Below are 20,509 nucleotides of genomic sequence, written 5' to 3'. Positions count from 1 at the left end.
GCATGAGATTAGAGAGTAGTTTGTTTCGTTTAAGGTTTAGAATGATGGTGTTATATAAGGATGACTTATTTGAGTATCCACAATAACACCATATAATAAAGCCAAAATGAAAACAAGGTGTTATGTAATCTCATTTATTTTAGTACCCAGTAACATCAAACACAGTACTAACTAAACTAAATTTCTTATTTAGCACAGTCTCATTTAGTCTCATCAAACAAACATACACTGAAATCATAAATAAAGACCAATGGTCACGAACCCATATGTCTTTTAAACATGTTGACCACACATTGATGAGAGTTGAGAACTCGAATTCTATAGATCCCCTCTATAGATAGGGTTTCACACTAGCAAGTTCAACCAACCTTACCGCACGTGGTTACAAAACTAATTAATCCAATATGTGTAAATTCAAAACTGCCTTCACTAAGAGAGTATTAAGATATGATTTACAAAGTTTAAGATATGATTGTCTTATTCAATAACATGGGTTAGGTATCCCTACCCTCAATCTTATACTGCTATAATTATATCCCGTTGACAATTACCAATAATCTTTAATAAATACTTTGAGATTCATCTCCTTATCCTATAAAATTTTGCACGAAAATATTAAAACAAAAGATACCCCGTTAGCATACGTGGCATCATCCCTTGGAGTGGTCACATCGCACATCACCGTTGATTGGTACTTAAGGGTCAAATTTTGGCGCCACTTTCGGTGGGTGTCGAATTCTCCCTCTCATGGTTAGGTGACCAGTACAAGGATTTTGTGTTGGGGGCCTATGAATTGAGAGGTCATAACAATTTCAATTTCAAAACTTAACGGCAAGAAAATGAGTTAGAAAGAACAACAAGGTGATATAAACATCTAGAAAGCAAGCAGGAGTAACGTTGAAAATGGTGGTTAGTACTCAATAGTTTGTGATTAGCAATGCGTAAACTTTCAGTATAGATAGAACTAAATGTCATCATATGAAATCGTTTGCTAACGGTGGTTAATCGATTGTAGTTATTGAACAAGTAACATTCTTGATGATATAAACTTTATGTGACAATTTATTGAAACATGACATTCTTTTTTTTGTGAGCATATTACGTACAATTTTATACAATAATGTGTAATGTAGTACATCTAATGAATCACAAACCGCGAGCATAGTTACTCGATCGTAAAAAATCTATAAGGATTTGTTTGCCCTTTCTACGTCCATGTATACATCATCACCACCCACGATCAATAACGGAAACATGTTCAAGTTACATAAACAACAATAAGAATACAAATCTTCTTTCGGTACGTAATTTGCGAAAATGATAAGATACAAAACTACAAGTTCCTAGCTGATGTAGCTTCATATTTTCAAAGTTCAAACTACCACCCAATTGCTAAAGACAAGAAACGCTGCTCGTCATTCTCTAATATACAATGCAGTGGCTTCTGCTTGGGATTTCTTTAATGTCTCATAGCCTATCTCTCTCTGACCCTGATCTCTTGGTCTCCTCCTCAAATTGTCCACATGCAGCTTCCTGTTCCTGCGCTATAAAATAAAAGCTACAAGCAAGCACAGGGCGCGCAGTAGTAGCTACTTTCTTCTTCTTCTTCTTCTATATTGGCCTATCTATCCCACATCAATCATGAATAATTATATTCTAATTCAACTGGCTTCTTCCTACCCTCTTTGCATGTGGCCATGCTGCTTCCACAAGCAAAAAAATCCCGGCTCATAATCATCATCCATCATCCATCATCCATCATCACTTCCCCACCATCATCTCACTTGGGTTTATCTATCTCTCTCTCTATCTATCTATCTCCCTCTTTCTTAGTTCCTGAAACTACAAGCTACAATGTGTTTCTAAACAACCCAGCACTAAAAGGTTGAGCTATGGTGTGATCTGAGACCAGCAAGTAAGTTTTATCTTTTTCTTTATCTTTTTTGCTCTTGTTTTTAATGATTTTATGGGGTTTATGAGTCTGAGCTAGAAGCTGTGCTTGCTGTTGATGTGATAGTGAAAGCATATAAAGTAAAATTAGTGGGGGATTTTCTTTAGCTAAGTACCTAACAAAGTTGGTGAAAGAAGAAAAGTATATGATTTGTATCTTCTCCTAATTCAAACCTAGCCATAACTGCTTTTATTGACTGATCTCCAAATTCAATTCCTTTTAGTCAACTAACAAACAAAGCATATTTGGAGTACTTCTGGAAACTAGCTGTTTTGCATAGAATTCTGATGTGATTTTTCATTTGATCATATTCATGTAGTTGGGATCAAGATTGAGGTTTTGGCTTAGAAAAATGGACAAGAAAATAGAGGCTTTGTTCATTTTCTTGATCATTGGGACAATCTTTCATATTGTGAATGGTGATCCAGTTGAAGATAAGCAAGCTTTGCTTGATTTCCTTCACAATGTTTCTCACACACGCCCTCTAAATTGGAGTGAAAATTCATCTGTATGTGGAAACTGGACCGCAGTAATCTGCAACAAAGATGAGTCCAGAATCATAGAGCTTCATTTGCCTGGAGCTGGTTTACATGGTCCAATCCCTCCCAACACTCTCAGCCGTTTGTCTTCTCTTTCGGTTCTGAGTCTCAGATTGAATAGCTTATCAGGGCCATTCCCTTCTGATTTTGTTAAACTTGGAAAGTTAACCTCCCTTTATCTTCAATCCAACAAGTTCTCAGGGCCATTGCCTTTGGACTTTTCGGTTTGGAAGAATCTCACTGTCCTGAATCTCTCCAACAATGCATTTAGTGGGAGCATCCCTTCTTCGATTTCCAACTTGACTCATCTGACATATTTGAGTCTCGCTAACAACTCGCTTTCGGGTGAAGTTCCTGAACTCAATGTTCCTAGTTTGCAGCAGCTCGATCTAGCCAACAATAATCTCACAGGCTGTGTGCCTAAGTCTCTTGAAAGGTTCCCAAGCTCGGCCTTTTCGGGTAACAATCTTTCATCACTAGCCCTCCCCCCAGCTCTTCCTGTTCAACCACCTAGTTCTTCTCAACCAAGTAAGCACAAGAAGTTGTCTGAGCCTGCACTGTTGGGTATCGTCATTGGCGGGAGTGTTCTGGGGTTTGTTGTGATTGCCTTTTTCATGATCATTTGCTGCTCCAAGAACTCAGATGGTGATCAGAATGGGGCTGTTGCAAAAACACAGAAGAAACAAGTGTCTTCGAAGAAGGGAGTTTTGGGGAGCGAAGACAAGGACAACAGGATTTTCTTCTTTGAGGGTTCCAATTTTGCATTTGATTTAGAGGACTTGCTGAGGGCATCTGCTGAGGTTCTTGGTAAGGGAACCTTTGGGACAACGTATAAGGCGGCTTTGGAGGATTCAAATACTGTTGTGGTGAAGAGGTTGAAAGAAGTGAGCGTCGGAAAGAAGGAATTCGAGCAGCAGATGCAGATTGTGGGAAGCATCAGCCATGAGAATGTCGTGGCGCTGAGAGCGTATTACTACTCCAAGGACGAGAAGCTTGTTGTGTATGATTACTTCGAGCAGGGAAGCACCTCTGCAATGCTACATGGTATGGATTGAAGCACAAACATTGTTGCCTATTCAGTTTTGAGCATTAATGATGTTTATTCCAATGTTTGATTTTGCAGGTAAAAGAGGAGAGGGCAGGACTCCACTTGACTGGGACACCCGACTCAGAATAGCACTTGGTGCAGCGAGAGGCATTGCTCATATCCACACACAGAATGGTGGGAAGCTTGTCCATGGAAACATAAAGGCCTCAAATGTCTTCCTCAACCCTCAAGGATCTGGTTGTGTGTCTGATGTTGGCTTACCAACACTGATGAGTCCAATGCCTCCACCAGCAGTGCGAAATGGAGGATACCGTGCCCCAGAAGTGACAGACACTCGGAAGTCTACCCCTGCATCTGATGTTTATAGTTTCGGGGTGCTGTTGCTCGAGCTTCTCACTGGAAAAAGCCCAATACATACAACAGGTGGTGAAGAGGTTATTCACTTGGTCAGGTGGGTGAACTCGGTGGTTAGAGAGGAATGGACAGCAGAAGTGTTTGATGTGGAGCTACTGAGGTACCCAAACATCGAGGAGGAGATGGTCGAGATGTTACAGATAGGAATGTCTTGTGTAGCCAGAATGCCCGAGCAGCGACCAAAAATGATGGATGTTGTGAAGAAGGTGGAGGAAATTCGTCAAGTAAATACTGCAACTCCAATTAGTCAACAATCCCCATTAGAAATATCTACTCCAGCCATAATACCTTCAACCTCTCAAGCACAAGCTCAAGCGGTACAAGCACAAGCACAAGCGGCACAAGTGCAAGCACAAGCGGCACAAGCACAAGTGCAAGCACAAGCACAAGCACAAGTGCAAGCACAAGCACAAGCAGTAGCTGATATAGCATCAACATCTCAAGCACAACCACAAGCACAGGCACAGGCACAATCACAAGCAATACCACAAGCACAGTCACAATCACAAGCACAAGCACAGCCAAAGTGATATTCTTTCTTCGTAGTCAGTAGCTATGATCCTATGATTTTTTATCTTTTAATTGAAATTTCATCAGATTTAAGCAAAATGGTTTTCTCCTTGTAGTAATTATGATCCTATATGAAACTTATATTTCTATAAAAGCTGGTGTTGAAGTTACTTTTACAGTTGTAGTTGTTTATTTTGCTCCTTGTTCAGTGTAAGGTAATACTGAAGGTTCTTTTGTTAATCAATTACACAAAATCTCCGATTGTGAGAAATAGATTGAAGAAAGGCAGAATCTGCAATTGGCAAACAATCTTTCTTCATTCTGAAATATTTTATGATCAATGACATCAATGATTTCATACATCCAGAGCAAACTGGCTAAAAGTCTCAAACAGTTACATCTACCTTTTCCAGTATAAGAATCACACAAATGAGAATAGAAGACAATAGTTCCTGTGAGGTTGAACTTGATGCTGAGCAGAACCTTGGCACGCAATAGATAAAGAATGATTCATCTCTACAAAGCTCAGAACCGAACCCCAGCGGAGTGTAATAACCTACAACCTTTGCTGGCCCTGCAATCACTTCCTCAGAATTCTTGTTTTAACACCTCCTGAAATTTCATATAAATTGAAACAATTCAGTATTATGTAACTCAGTATACCAAATCACAGGAGTAGCTGGGAAACTACTTTAGAAGTTACAAGATCCTGAAACAAAAAGGTGTCCCACCTTCAACTTCTTCAAACTGAACCTCCTTCACCAACTCTGCGCCTGCATTATACTCAAAACTGCAAAAAAAAAAAAGAACCAGACAGCATGCATTCAGTTATAAGATCATCTAGAACAATTGTGAAAGAAACTTGGAAGGTCAAAAAGTTTTTGCAAATCCAAAATATTCCAGCATAAGAAAAAGTGTAAGAAAAAATGCTGATCAAGTTAGCATTATCTTAATAAAAGTATTACTGGGGATTGTCCCAGAGAAGTAATGGCCTAAAACGAAACTAAGCTCACTCAAGAAGGATTCTTTTATACATCACACTAAAGGTATGGTGAATATCATAAAGAATTTGAGCTATAGTTAAGGTACAGCACTGTCTTGTATCCTGAGATTTCTATGGCCAAAGCAGCCATCCAACCAAGCAGCCTTTCTCCTCTAATTTCACAGAATAAAGATAACTCACATAAGAACCAGAGATGTCATATCCTAAATATCCCCTTCCAAAAAAGTAAAGCTGATATTCCCATCTCACAACATCTAAAAAGTGAGTGGTATGAATGGAGTTATATGCTGCACTAAGAAATGAATCTCTTGACTCGCTCCCATTGGCTCTAATTGCGACAAACATCATGAAGAATGATCAAGTAGAAAACAAAAAGGAACATTTGTGTGTGTGTGTGTGTGTGTGTGGAAACTCGTCAAAGATGCCTAATGCTACCTATTCACGCAATCATATCCAGAGATGGTACTTTAACTAGAAATGAACAATGCCAATAGTAACTAATGAACCGTATCAATTTGAACTTTCAACTTTCTTGAATGAAGCAAGTAACAGTCAAAAACAAAACACAGGCTACAGTGGTAACAAACTGATAATATCAAGCATAAAGGTGCATTACCTGTTAGCGAAACAAACTTCAACTCCGTAATCAGAAGCACTCTTAGTAGCCTCAACCAAGACAGTAACGATTTCCGTCTTGCGAGTACTAGCCATGAGCAGATCATACTCCGTGGGAATAACTACTACGAAAAAATTATCACTCAATTCACTCAAGCACATCTTCTCCACAGCCGCAAGCGCTATCCTCCGCTTCAGCGCATCGGCCTCAGGATCAACAATGTAGATAGCAAAATCAGTGATCATCAAAATCCGCCGCTTCATCTTCCCAGTATTAGTGAATTTCAACACTTTATCAGCAAACAAAACCTCCTTGTCACCTAGAAAACGCAATGCAGCACAATCTAATCAAAACCAGAGCTCAATTCATCCCCAAATTACCAACATTTCTAGTATTTTCGGAACCTAAACATCGAAAAATCGACGAAATTGAAGCTTGATAAATCAAATTGAAGACTAAATTACAAGAATTTGAGAGAGAAAGTCAGATTAGGTCACCTTGCTTCTCCAGGATTTTCATCAAGTACTGATTGGACCGGACGTTGATGTAGTCGCCCTTGAAATCGCGGCGAAACGAGGCTTTCCGGCGGACCTTGACTCCCATAAACGGCTCCTGATCCTCGGTGACGTTGCTCTCCGACGGCCGCATCCTCGTCCCCTGTGCGTCGTCGTTTTGGTCTTCGTCGGCGTACTCGTACTTGGATTCGTTCATCTTGACCCGCCTCTGGAGATTAGACCTGTCCATCTTTGCGGGCCGGGTCGGGTTTTATGACGGTCAGCGACGCGAGGGCGCGTGGCGTGCGGCGGAGGTCGTGGTGGAGTGTAGCTTATTGGATTCGAGAATATATGATGATTGATCGTTTAAGCTACGAAACGGCGCACGTTAGCCACGGCGGGTTCGTTGGGAAGTAGGGATTGGGTGTGGTCGAGTGTAGGGGAGGTGAGTGATCTGAACCGTTGCTTAGTGGCCGACATATCGGTCCATCGTTGGATGTTGATGATGGGTGAAGGAAGTGATTATAGTAATCACCGTCTAATGTCTTGCTGGTGGATCAGAGGTGAACTGTGTAGGACAACTGTCATGGGCTGTGATGCAATTTGTATTTTGTTTTTTGTTTTGAATAGATTTTGTTTTGTTTTTTTAAATTTCAAAAAAGTTGAATTGAATATGGTAATTAAAGTTGTATTATTGTATCATAATGTTTGGCTATTTAATTTTGAATCATGTTAGTTACTAGTTTCTCTCCTTGAAAATGAGTCGTTGTGATTCGGAATCTGGTCTTGGTTTTCCATTTATTACATCAACAACTAGTTTTACTCGATGCGAATGAATGAAAGATTTGATCTACATTAATTGCCACCTAGACCGTCCAATCTACCCAAGAAGAAGCATGGTTTCAAAGCCTACTTTGAACAGGAAAAGTACGCTATGCTAATATGCTTAGATGATCCAAATGTCAAGTTCAACCATCAATGAACACATTAAACTATCAAGTGCCATTAAGCTTCCATCACACATCCTATTCTTATGACTTTGACATATTGTTGTTAAATCGAACGTTATTAGATACTCGTCTCGAGTGATCACTAAATCTGATTCCAACTTTCGATATTTCAATAAATCTCTTGTCAATAGGCAAAGATGAGACGACTTAAAAATCAAGTAAAAAATTATATGAATTAGAAAAAAAAAAATTGTAAGAAAAAGAAAGAAGGAAAGAGGTCGATGGATTCGATGTTTGACGGTGACGACTACTGTGGACTCATGCATTTTCCGCCACCGTGTGCTTGACCGCCCATCGTATCACCAATGGCGGCAAAGAGGCGCAAAGACCAGGTCCACCCCCCCCTTTCCAAGTCACCCTCCGGTTCAAACAACGCGCCTATCCGCTTTTCTCCCGGTAAAAAAAAATCCCCCACGAAACGACGCCGTCAAGAATCACACAAAGAAGAACCTTTATTCTTGGCCACTTTCGGCGCCAAAAAAAAACAAAAAAGAAACCCCGAAAATAATACAACTAGCGAAACGCCAGGCGCGGGACCCACATAGATAGAGGGGAATAAAATTTAACCCCCAATCACAAACAGGTCCAGATTCCAGGAAAAAAAAAAAAACACTATATAAAAAGGTCGCTTCCTTTCTCCTTCATCATTCTCAATTCTCATTCTTCTTCATCTTCTTCAAATTCCGATCTCTCTTCCTCTCTCTTTATCGCTCTCGATCTCTCTGCAGCATCAGGTACGTGTAATCTGTGCGATTCATTCGAAAATTTAAAGTATTAGCTTGTTATGTGGTTTTGGATTTTGAATTTTGGATGATTGAGTTTGGATCTGGTGTGCTAGGGTTTCGCAGATGGCGTCGAAGCGGATCCTGAAGGAGCTCAAGGATTTGCAGAAGGATCCTCCTACGTCATGCAGCGCAGGTATCTCTATTTTCATTTTTCTTGTTTGAGATTTTTCAGCTGCTTCTTTTTTGGTTGGTTGCTGTGGTTGCTGTTTGAAATTGAAGGTTTTGTTGTTAGTTTTGCTTCTAATTGTTGCTGTAATGGATAGATGAATGCGATGATGATCTCTGATCATTGCAATCTGTCGAATTTTTGGTGTAAGATTCGTTAGCTTAGGATGAAGAAAAGGTCTTTTGATTGGAAGGCTATAGATATCAGTTCTACGGAATCGATGATGTAATTTCTAGTGCTGATTTTAGTAGAAAATGTGGAATTGCTGCAAAATTTGATGTTAAGGCTCAGCATTGTTGTGTGTGCCTTCGTGTCATTTACTGGTGAGGACGTTGTGTATTAATGTCTCAGCCGTGCTCGGATAAGAATTTTATGGCTATATCACTAGGGAGTGTAGGTTTGTGCACATGGTGGGTGATGAATAATGATTATGAGAAAAGGTGTTGTCATTGTGTAATTGCCTAACTTTTTGGTTGTGTTGTGTGGGGTGCCATGAAACTTGAAAGTTGTTTCCTTTAGGTATACTTTAGACACAAGGTGATCTGATTTTTTAAACTGCCAAGTTTTTTTGCATTTGGCCATTGTTCTGCATTTGTTTTTGAACCATTCATACACATGGTATTAGTATTTCCATGTCGGAGATGAAAGTGAGGGCCAAAGAGTTAGCTTTCGTAGTTAGATGGGTCATACATGATATCTGATACTTAGTACATCAATGATGCAGTTTTTCATACTTCTAAGATCGAAATGATTCTGTTTGTCCAGCTTATCTACCTGGTTAGATGTTTTGGTTGTAAAGCTTCATGATTGTTGCTTTTATTGCACAGCATTGGAAATGCGATTTTCTTTTGCATTATTGCTTGTATTGTCATAGTGGGTAGTGTGTACTGTGGTGTGCATAACTACTTCCTTCTTGGACATATAATGTTTCTTCAAGAGCTTGTTCTGTTACTCAAATTTAGACCATTTGAGCTGTCTTTCATTGTGCCTTTTGTCTTTCAATATACTTTTATTGGCATGCCTTCTCATCTTTGGCGTGTTTCATTGGCAGGTCCTGTTGCCGAAGACATGTTTCATTGGCAAGCAACAATTATGGGTCCCCCAGATAGTCCTTATGCTGGTGGTGTATTTCTAGTTACTATTCATTTCCCCCCAGATTATCCATTTAAGCCACCAAAGGTAATTATCATCCACTTTGAATGACATATTATGTTGTTCTCTTATAACTTCAAATTGTCCACATGTTTTCTCTCCGTTCTTAATTGCTGTGAACATTAACTATTCTTTCCGTTGATGTTATGACTGGTTCTGGGTTTGAACTATAGTGAACTATCATTTTGGAATGATATGAAAGCTCTCTGAACTATCTTTATTCTACCCTCTTAGAGCAACCTCTGGAAAAAAGAAAAAAAAACTACTGATTGTTTGCACAAATAGAGAGGCTGCTTCTGTTTGTATTTTTGTATTATACCTAGTGAATTTTGTTTTTCTAGCTCACCACCTCCATCACCTTTTGTTGTAATTGTACTAAGAGCAATTGATGCATTGACTAATACTTTTCCAGAAAAGGGAAAGTAGAGAAGTCCTTTACAGAGTTATTGCATTCTGCATTTATCATTCAATAAGTATCTTTCCTTATGATAAGGGAGGTCTTTCTTTATTTCTGTCTCTGATGAATTGATGGTCATTTGTAGGTGGCATTTAGAACAAAGGTTTTCCACCCAAATATTAACAGCAACGGGAGCATTTGCCTCGACATCTTGAAGGAGCAATGGAGTCCTGCTCTAACCATTTCCAAGGTGCAATCTCTAACATAGTAAACAGTCTGTTCTTAAAGTCAGAAAAGTGATTAGTTTGTTCACATTGCAAAATTGGTTTTTACTTTAGACAGTTGTGATGATTTCCAAAGTGTTCTAATTGAGATCTGTTTTGTTGATTAGGTGTTGCTTTCAATCTGCTCACTGTTGACGGATCCGAACCCCGATGATCCATTGGTGCCAGAGATTGCTCACATGTACAAGACAGACAGGAACAAGTATGAGACAACAGCAAGGAGCTGGACCCAGAAATATGCCATGGGCTAAAATGAGCTGCAACATGTGGCATACAAGGGTGTCCTTTATCTTTTCACTGTTTCAACTGTGTATGAATGAACGATGTCTCTTGTATCCTTAAAAATGGACTGCAGAAGAGTTCCATAACATGTAATCGATTCGGAAAAGAAATGCCAACGGATGTTGCATTTCTTATTGTTTGTATGAATTAAATGGTGATCTTTAGAACAATCAGTTGTGCCCTTAGTTTGATCATTGCCTTTCTTTTTTGCTTAGTTGTGCACAATTCATCTGGCCTTCTCTGCTTCCATCAGTTCCATGTTTGATATAAGATGATCTTTAGAACAATCAGTTGTGCCCCCAGTTTGATCATTGCCTCTCGTTTTGCTTATCTCGCCCCCTAACAATTCATCTGGTCTTCTTTGCTTCCATGTTTGACACTGCATTTTTCATTTACGGGCCTGCAAAATTTCGAAGGATTGAGGTATCGGTAATTCAGTATCGTTCATTACGGTGAAGTTGGTCACCACCTTCACAAATTTTCTTCATAATTTTGAGAATTTCGAGTTCCTTACAAGTAGAAAATCTCCGGTTTTTAATTAACCCAAAAAAAAAAAAAAAAAAACTACCGGTTTCGGTCCTACTGGACCAACCCTGCAGAACTGGGCTCAATTATAGGGCATTATTGGGCCTGAAGATTGGGTTTTGTGATAGTATTTCAGAAATAATTCTTATGATGTTTTGCTTTTTAGTAATATGTCCTTTATAGCAATTAGCAAGTCTCTGATCATGTCAATTAAATTCTTCGGAAGATCTTCCGTGCACGTCTACACGATCGTTATCTACACATACATATAGATGATAAGATTAGATGACAGTAACACAAATGCATGGTGGTCCGCACACATGCATGTATGGTTATCAATGGCTAAAATTGTAATGCCTGTTTGCGCGTCATGTTATAAGAACTTTCTGAAATTCTTTTGTATTGGAGGTGACACCATTTGAACCAACTCTATGACCATTTGAATCAACTCAAAACTTTCTTCGGAATCAACTTATATATCATTAACATAATACAGGAGTTGGATACTGAACTTCCCAGTTCTGTAACCAAGAAAGAAGGACGGTATTATAACTGAACTGAGATTTGAAATATAAAAGAAGAAAGAACCACCTTCCCCCAACTTCCCAAGAAGAAATAGACTGGCCAAGTATATGGTAGAAGTCAGATTTATCGGCACAGCATTGATCACATCTAGCATATGTCCACTGAACCTCCCAAAGGTCAGAATCTTGGAAGTTTTAGAAGATTTACATGTCATGGCTCATGGCAAGAAGAAATCGTGGATTGTTTTTTTTCTGCAGAGTAAATCTTGGATTAAAAAATATCTACTGACTTTGCATTAAAATCTTGGATTTTTTGAGTTAAATAAAAGTGTCACTGCTAGTTTCATACTACTAATCCCATGTCAACTGCCTTGTATATATGACAATCATTATCTCAAATCATACTTAAGTATTAAACTATTAATACCAAACTATTATTAAACCTGGTTTTAGTTTCGTGGTCCTTAGTCATACCTCGAGCTTTCATCATGTCGTGGGATCTTCGTTTAGAAACTAGAAAAGAATCGTTGCTAATATCTTGCCTGAATCAATGAAGAAGAACCCAGAAAGTCACAAATGAGAAATGAAGAACAATGCCTACGAATGCCAAAATCCATTTGAAAATGTACTTCTAAGTTCAAGTTCCCCAAAAAAAATAGGTATGCCCATTGAACTTTAGGTACTGTATGTTCTTCTAAAACTAAACTCAAAAATCAAAAGGGAGATGGTAACCCATGTCGACCTCCTATATCAGTATGTTAGATACATTACTATAGTGATGAAGTTACACGCGTCGAATCTTCATCTGTGCAAGAATCTGGGTTTTTCATCTTCTGAGATTAAAATAAAACCCAGGCAAACTGGTCGTGGGCACGAGTGGGGTGGTGAGTGAAGCATGGTCCCTGAAAATCTGGTTCATTAACCAGATTTAAAAGCCAGAAACATTATTACCTAATCTCAGTTTATATTCATGTACTTGCTTTGGTCTTTGTCTGTGTACTGCAACGAGACTCGAAGACAAGCCCTAGCTCAGAAACAAAGTATGACTTAGCGTTCCACTCAGGACTTCTTGGTGGAGTTTAGGTGTCAAAACAAGTTGTACTGTTTGCCGCATCAAAAACCAGTACTTTGTAAGCAGAACAACATGTCGATCAATAATTCATATTTGTTTGGTTGTATATGTTAGTCTTAATAATTGGTTAATCATGGTTCAGGTCATTACTGATTCACTAACTATTGTCTAATTGCAGTCTAATATATTAACTAAATGACTAATTAAGCCCATCGATCTCATGCAGTCCACCGAGTTTCCGCATAGCTAAGATTGATAGTTAACTTCAATCCCTGAAATATATGCTTATTTATGAACATATGAGGATGCTTCTAAGGGATATTATTCTTTTCAGCTTCTTTATATGTATTTTATGGCCATTTGCAATGAGTTCAATAGTCGGATATTTGTTTGGATATTTTGGAAAGATCATTTTTCGTTGAACCATACAAACGTCATACACATGCTCTCAAATACAAGTGAAACCAAGTTGATATGTACGTGATTTGATCATGAAAAGAAATATATGATGATTATCGAGTCGAAATTTCAATCAAACTCGCATTTTCTTACTCTACCATGTCATCTTCTTTCTTTCAATCTATGTTAAACTCTACAGAAATGGTGTGATCTATTGCCACTGTACAAATCATATAACTTCCCCAGCCTTGGTAGCCTTGGTTTTATATGTATTCACGGGCAAAGGCTTGTGTAGCTAGCTACCAAATCCCTCATACATTTTCCCCATTTTTGGGGCTTTTGGGAATGAAGATCAAATTTTTATATACTCTATTTTTCACCAAATCCATAAACTAGCTGACTCTGAATATATTGCAAGGATGAAACAATCTCCTCCACCAAATGCCCTATAGTTGAACACGAAATCAATACAAATATCGCCTTGCCTAGTTGCCTTGCATTCTACAAAGTCCCTTCCTCATTTTCCTCAAAGGTGTCAGAACTTAAGCCAGCAATCCCAGCATTATATAGATTCCAACCCCAATTAGCACAAGGTGCGCAATTGTACAAGCTTGGATTATTTTCATCTTCTTCTTTTGGTCCAAGTACAAATGAAGTTGATCACCCATAACACAAAACAAATACAAAATCTCTTTCATAAGGTTCTGTAATTGTACTCGCTCGGAGATATTTTAGTAGCTAATCCAACTGATATCCACATCATCCCACATGGGAGTCTCACACGTGACCTCCCTCCTACGGTGGTCACCGTCATGGCCGCGAACGCCGCCGGTCATCGGACTGAAGCGGTGTCAGGGGTGGTGGGCCTGCTGCAATGCCCTCCGGCCCTTCACCAACTGTCGTCGAGTCTCGAGACAAATCTCCATTTATATACACACTTGCTGAAGCTAAAGGGCAAATATTAGTATGTATATATCTGTAGGGCTTCCCAAAACCTTTTAAACCCTGCAGGAGATAATATAATAGATTCTAACACAATGCATAAAGAATTAGACAACGGAATGGTTTCCACAATCATAGAAGATATTTTAGGGTTTTGTTAATTTACAGTGCCCTTTTTGAGTAGTGGTCGTGTATGAGAAGAGGCCATTAGTCGATCTGTGAGGGTTTAGCTTCAGCAAGTGGCTGAGACAAATAGGAGTCCAGGTGTTCTTCTCAGGAGAAAAAAGAAAACCAGGTGTTCTTCTCTGAATATATCTAACTTTGCACACGACGCCCGCACGTTTCAAGAGTCAGCAATTTATAGCGTTTTCAAGTATACTTCGTTTTCTTTCGAATTCTCTGTGTAAAAAGATCGATCCAGAAATGCATGTGTGTGTTCTTCACCACAGCAGGTTGGTATATATTTGACTACATGCTAGGAAACTTAATGCTTCTCTGCAGCAGAACAAGCATCCAAAGAGAGACTCGAACAAATTAATCCCAAGCTATATGAATACCGATCTAGTTTAGGGTTTAGTTTGTTACCTTAACGATCACCGATTCAGCTGAAAATTTGTAAGAATGATCTAATCATATAGACCTAAAAACTAAACAGATGAGATGCCAAGATGTGATCGAAAAATAGGCCTTTTAAACCATAAACTGAAAAGTCCTCATTATAGAGATCCTCACTAGAAGGACTCCCATGAATACAATGTTTGACAAAACACTGAAAATATAGAGATCCTCACTATAGAGATCCATGAACTGAAAAGTTCTCATTATAGAGATCCTCACTAGAAGGACTCCCATGAATACAATGTTTGACAAAACACTTAAAATATATAGTAATATTATTTTATTTTTTTTTGTAAAGATATAGTAATCTGACAATTTAGGTATTTGTATTTCTTTTTATTCTTTTTCAACATTGAATTATACTCTTTCGAGATACCCAATTTATGTGTGACCACACGTTGAGCTATCCATACAAGCGCTTCCGAACATACAAAAAATAAGTCACAATGTTTTACACTTACATGTAATACAGTTTGGTTATTGTCACTGCATCTTGGTTGATATCGAGTTAAGTGAATATAAGTTTAGATACACACACCAAGTGATCAGAAATAGTGAAGATGTATGTTAAGATCTTATATATTGTTTTGTAAATCTTAACTTCAAATATTATTCCATGTATTACAGGGTAACACTCTTACAATTTAAAAGAAGAAATATTACAGGTACATCTAACCATTGTATATATATTCCATGGATTAGTAGTTTTGACTGAAGGTATGATCACATAAGCACACTGTTTTGCAAGAAATGAAGTATATGAAAGTATTATATCTCTAAGTTAATTAACTAGGATCAAGAAGAGAGTGGCATGCAATAGTGAAACAAATATTAAACTTACCACACTCTTGATGTACTGAAAATAGAAACGGAAGCTATGATTCGCCATATATTTCACAAAAACTATCATTGCAACGGTGAAACCGTGAAGATAATCACTATGGGATTAATGTCCTAATATCTTTATTACTTCGAATTGTCTGGTGTGTGCTTGCTGTGGAAGATAACAGAGAGAGACCAACATCTCTTCCTTCAAAGAGAAGCTTGTGACTTGCTTCAATGAAAGATTATACTAATTCGTTTTTGGTTTAGTTTTTTACTAGCTGCTGTAACTGAGCTGCTGTGCTTTTTTAAATTTGAAGTCCTCCATGAAAGTCTGAGCAAAGTTGTTTGTTGCAGCAGAAACACACGCACATTAAGACCGACACAATAATAAAGCTACAAACACACAGGCACACCCCCCTTCCTGCTTCGAAGTCGTGTATGGAGTCTGGAGGTGGAGGTGGCCCTTCTTTTCACAATAGATCTTGTTCCAACTTATACTATTTTATACTACAAGTTTAGAGGAATTGTAGCAGTAATAAATACGTACCCAAACAGCTTAATAATTTAACCCCCTCTACTCTTATCATCATCCTTTCATCCTTCTAATAAATTTTGGAGCCAACTTCAATTCATTCTTCGGCACAATAATTTGTTCTCTTCTTAACCATTTCCAATTATTGTACTCCATTGTGGCTTCTTGGAGTTGATCATCTATAATGTATTTCTAGGGCAAGATATATTGTAGACTTTCCTCATATATATAGCTCTCTCGGTTATTATTCCAACGTGAAGAATCCGTCATCACTACATTTCATTGAATGTCTGGCTCGCTCCAAGTTCTCAATCATACAAATTTATGCTCAAGAGAAACAACAACTTATGTGTTTGGTTGCTCTGCATTGTAACTGCAAGCAGTATAACTAATGCTAGATCGACGCAAGGCGGTGTTTAATTTAGACAGCTTGTATCACTTGCAAAACGCTTCAAAATCTCCTTAATTGAAATGCAGGTCTAAGTGAATGGGTAACATGTCTTTTTAATAAAGCACCAAATAGTGAAAGTGCTTAAAAATATCTTACAAGCTTTGTTATACAATGGAAACAAAGCTTTCTGGTTTTCCTTCTTTCCTGTGCACCACGTAATAAGTTTAAAATGAGCAAGTAGTTGAAAACATGAGGAGGCTGATAAGCCGGTAACACATAAACCAAGGGGTCTAGGGCATTACGAGAAAGATTAACATAATATTTAGGAGGGAAGATACGTTGCTAATGAGCAAAAAGAATCAAACAAGAATCTTGGACTTGATGCTTAATTAGCTTAATTAACCAGATACATATCTCAAATTGACTTCATCACTCGTACAGATCTCATCAAAGACTCAAACATTGCCACTCTTCGGGTATTTTTTTGGCAATGCAAACTTGCAAAGCAAAAACCACCACCAATAATTCCAAATATGTAATAACAAAAAACAAGAATGCCACTGGTAGAGAGAAGCTAGAGAAAACAAACACCAACGTTAATATTATACGAGTACAAATGAATTGTATAAGACGCAAGCCTCCCGGTGATTTGTCGAACTTGATGTTCTTCCCTTAGCTGTCCTTTTGATAATGCTTCACTTGGCTCAATGGCCCCGGGCCAAACTCCAACACCCACCTGCGCTACCACGTATGTTTTACTTTGATTTTGTCTAATTTTCTCCAATCCATATTTCTCTAATCATTATTTTTAATCTTCCAACTAAGCATGGGATCGATTCCTTCTCGTAATGAAACACACATTGTTTAAAAGTTAAATCCCTCCGGCAAGTACTTACTATACATTGGATCAATGGTAACGTTTTCCTACAAATGCGTGAAGGAAGTAGCATGAGGACGAGAGTAAGAAAATGTATTTGCTACATTGTTTTGGTCGTGATATCGTTCTACGTTTATACACCACTGCTTCAATCCTCAAATGGAGACGAGAGGGATTACGCATCTATATAAATATTAGGCTGGATCTATAGAGGATTTCTTTAAACTTTTAAAGTGAGGATGTTTTTAGTTTTAACTAGCATGTATTTTAACAATCAAAACCACTTATTCCCTAGTTATTTACCCACATATAAATCCTACAAATATTAACAAAATTGAAAAACGTTTAACCATTTGATTAGCACAATATTCGTTTTAATTTTATTTAACAGCCTACAATTGTTTACGTCAATTTGAATGACCAAATGATTATAGATTTAGTTGAAATTTTGTAGACATGTTTCTTGCATATGAATCTAGAGGATTAACGGTTGAGATCGTTAAATGAAGCCATCTACTAATGTAAAACAGTATAATTAATCCTCAAATTCTTAAAGTAATGAGATCCTCTTTAGGTCCTCCCTCTATAAGTATTAGTTAAAAATGTTGCGAGTTTAATTTGTTCAAACAATACGCGCGCGTTTGAAGCTCGATAATAATGTAGAAATACAGTGAGAATTAGGCTGTTTAGGGGGATCGACTTCATAATGCCAATATTGCAATTAATACAGCAAAACAACAGTCAAGTGGTGAGTATTTCTTAATGTACCAAATTATTGCTTAATTACAAATTATGAGATTTCTTGTCTGTGCCTAATTGATTTACAAACCGAGAGCAAATGCGACAATGTGGAGAGTTGAGGAAGCCATATAAATATAGATTGATATTTATACGGAAAAAACAGTTCATGAACTAGCTAAGAACTCAGTTATATATCCCAATTGACTAGTCACTGGTTTCCCAAACTAGCAGTGGCATTCTGTCTCTTTCTGTTGTTTTTGGTCCTGAATTCTGTATCCTCCCCAAACAAGAATATTGATTAGCTTCGTCGTATAATAGGACTTAATTGAGAGGACCACAGTCAAACGTAATTCTTTGCTTGTTTTCTTCCTTTTCTTAAAATAGGAGCAAGTGTTTTATCTTTGAATTTTAAAATCTTAATTTTGCACACTCGTAGAGATTTTTTTTCCTTTTTTTGAAAAGCTGTACAATTGTAAAGATTACTACATACACACGTACAAGTACAACAATGGCATATGAATTCCATCACAATATATCGATTTCTACTATTCAATACATGAACTCGCCATTGTAGAGTTGTATGAATTCATGCTTTTATTTCCTTTAATCGTGAAGACATACATCAATTTCCTTAGTGAAAACAACAAATTTGAGTTTGAACATTTTGTTCTTAAAAAGTTAGAGAGTAAGGTGTTTAATGAAAACAAAATCAAGAATCTCTCTATAGATGAGCCAAAGGTGATTGAAGTATTGAAAATGGCATTTCATCAAACCACAAAAACACCGATAGCAAACAACACTTGATTCTCACATGTACACATGATCGAACTAAGCTTATGAGCTTGAGTTCCCCACACCAAAACCAGAAAGTCCTAGAAATGTGTTCCAAACCTTCCCAAGGATGTAAATTCATGTGAAGAGACAATATTAATTCATCATGGTACCAAAACAATCAAAACTTGTAAGAGCTAGCTAGTTCGTCATCTCCTTCATCATCACCGCCACCATTTTCCATTATCACCTCCATACACTGAAACACATGCATCATATACTACTATATACTCTTTCTCCTTCTTAGTTCTCTCACATCTCTACAACTGGTGCTCTCTATTGGACCGTTGTTGCTCAATTTGAGCGAATTTGCTTGGTTATATTTATGCTTCGAAACCATGTATATATTTTCAAATGAATACAGATGTTATGTAAACCAAAAACGACATTTTCCCAGATCGGCAAAACCCTACCTTAGCCTGTAAACTCCGCGAGGGAGTCTGTGACTGTGAGGGCCTAACCACCAATCATTTGCTGCCACAGAGTGACACAGTGCATGGCTGGAGCTATGAATATGCTTGGTCACCGGTAGCATGAACTCTATTGTGTAATCTTTTAGTATTTGATTTTTCGTGTTCAAGGCCAAAACAAGGTCGATCAGTCGGCCATTTTTGTTTGATACAGCGTTTGGAGCCAATGTCTTATATCATTGTTTATCGTTCCAGGCCTTCTGCCATACAACCACACATGTATACACAACAACATGATTGTTTTGGTATAAATCAATGCAAAGCCTTATTATTGTTTTTCGCAAAATCGTGTCGACTTTCCGTTATGTCACTACTATATCAAAGTAAATAGAGTAATCTTTTTTTCAGTTTTATTACTCAAGGATTGAGGACAACCATATTAGTCATTTATTCATAAAAGATATAAAAAAAAATAGGTACGTCTCCGCAACTCTATAACAGTAGAGCCGTAGAGCATCTAATCCTACATCCAAGACAAAGTTTTACCCCTTTGTTTCCTAACTATGAAACTAGTTAAACTCGGATATTCGCAGCTCATCTTATGCTTCTATGGAAAGAGGAAGGAAACTGGCAATGGTCAAAGCAGTGTTGAATCAAAGCCATCTCTGTCTTCATTGTTGTAGGCAAGAAAATATCGTGAAATGTGTATTTTAGCTACTGGCCTGTTTATGATCGAGTTCCTTAGTCATTGGAGCTTTTCTTACGGCCTGAGATTTGACGGCCGGTGACAATTTTGATGTTATTACTACGACAAACCCCCAATCCTCAAACATCCTTGACAACTACCAGGTCACTTAACAAGTATTCTACTATGATTACTAATTAGACAATTTACTTCTATTTACACTTCAATGGCTTGGACTACATATATACACACATGAAAGAGAGTTTTTTTTTTTTTTTTTTTTTTTTTTTTCTTCTGTTCATGTTTTTGTTAACAATGATATATATGATCTCTTTAGACAGACATTTTTCAACTAACTAGATAGTTTGAAATGAACATTCCTTTTGGCGCAAGAATAGCATCCAATTAACGAAAATACTCAAAAGTTATCGGAAACTTGGACTTCATTTCTTGGGGAATAAGTTTGGGGGTTTAGGGTTTAGCTGT

General features: G+C 37.8%; 3 protein-coding genes across 4 annotated transcripts; 2 read left to right on the top strand and 1 right to left on the bottom strand.

Moving 5' to 3' along the window:
• The first annotated feature begins 1,842 nt into the window (after positions 1–1,842).
• LOC101298072 (probable inactive receptor kinase At4g23740-like) lies at positions 1,843–4,743 on the top strand. The gene is made up of 3 exons (XM_004307971.1): positions 1,843–1,915; positions 2,271–3,534; positions 3,614–4,743. Exons 2-3 carry the CDS (start codon positions 2,304–2,306, stop codon positions 4,480–4,482), a joined length of 2,100 nt encoding a protein of 699 aa, XP_004308019.1. The 5' UTR covers positions 1,843–1,915; positions 2,271–2,303; the 3' UTR covers positions 4,483–4,743.
• LOC101298372 (myosin ID heavy chain-like) lies at positions 4,704–6,935 on the bottom strand. The gene is made up of 4 exons (XM_004307972.1): positions 6,579–6,935; positions 6,082–6,400; positions 5,194–5,252; positions 4,704–5,074 (listed from the first exon to the last, which is right to left on the bottom strand). Exons 1-4 carry the CDS (start codon positions 6,823–6,825, stop codon positions 5,043–5,045), a joined length of 657 nt encoding a protein of 218 aa, XP_004308020.1. The 5' UTR covers positions 6,826–6,935; the 3' UTR covers positions 4,704–5,042.
• A 1,286-nt stretch (positions 6,936–8,221) lies between these two features.
• Positions 8,222–10,936, top strand: LOC101297588 (ubiquitin-conjugating enzyme E2 10-like). Of its 2 annotated transcripts, XM_004307970.1 has the most exons (5): positions 8,222–8,319; positions 8,424–8,503; positions 9,588–9,715; positions 10,231–10,335; positions 10,477–10,936. In XM_004307970.1, the coding sequence occupies exons 2-5, from the start codon at positions 8,434–8,436 to the stop codon at positions 10,618–10,620; spliced, it is 447 nt and encodes a 148-aa protein (XP_004308018.1). In that variant the 5' UTR covers positions 8,222–8,319; positions 8,424–8,433; the 3' UTR covers positions 10,621–10,936. The 2 variants fall into 2 exon arrangements, with proteins under 2 accessions (XP_004308018.1, XP_004308017.1); XM_004307969.1 differs by lacking the exon at positions 8,222–8,319 and having other exon boundaries at positions 8,365–9,715.
• The last annotated feature ends 9,573 nt before the right edge of the window (positions 10,937–20,509 follow it).

The sequence above is a fragment of the Fragaria vesca genome, linkage group LG7 (assembly GCF_000184155.1).
Source record: "Fragaria vesca subsp. vesca linkage group LG7, FraVesHawaii_1.0, whole genome shotgun sequence".
In the NCBI taxonomy this organism is placed as follows: Eukaryota; Viridiplantae; Streptophyta; class Magnoliopsida; order Rosales; family Rosaceae; genus Fragaria; species Fragaria vesca.
Note: the sequence above shows the minus strand (reverse complement) of the source record. Positions and strands in the feature narration are given on the sequence as shown.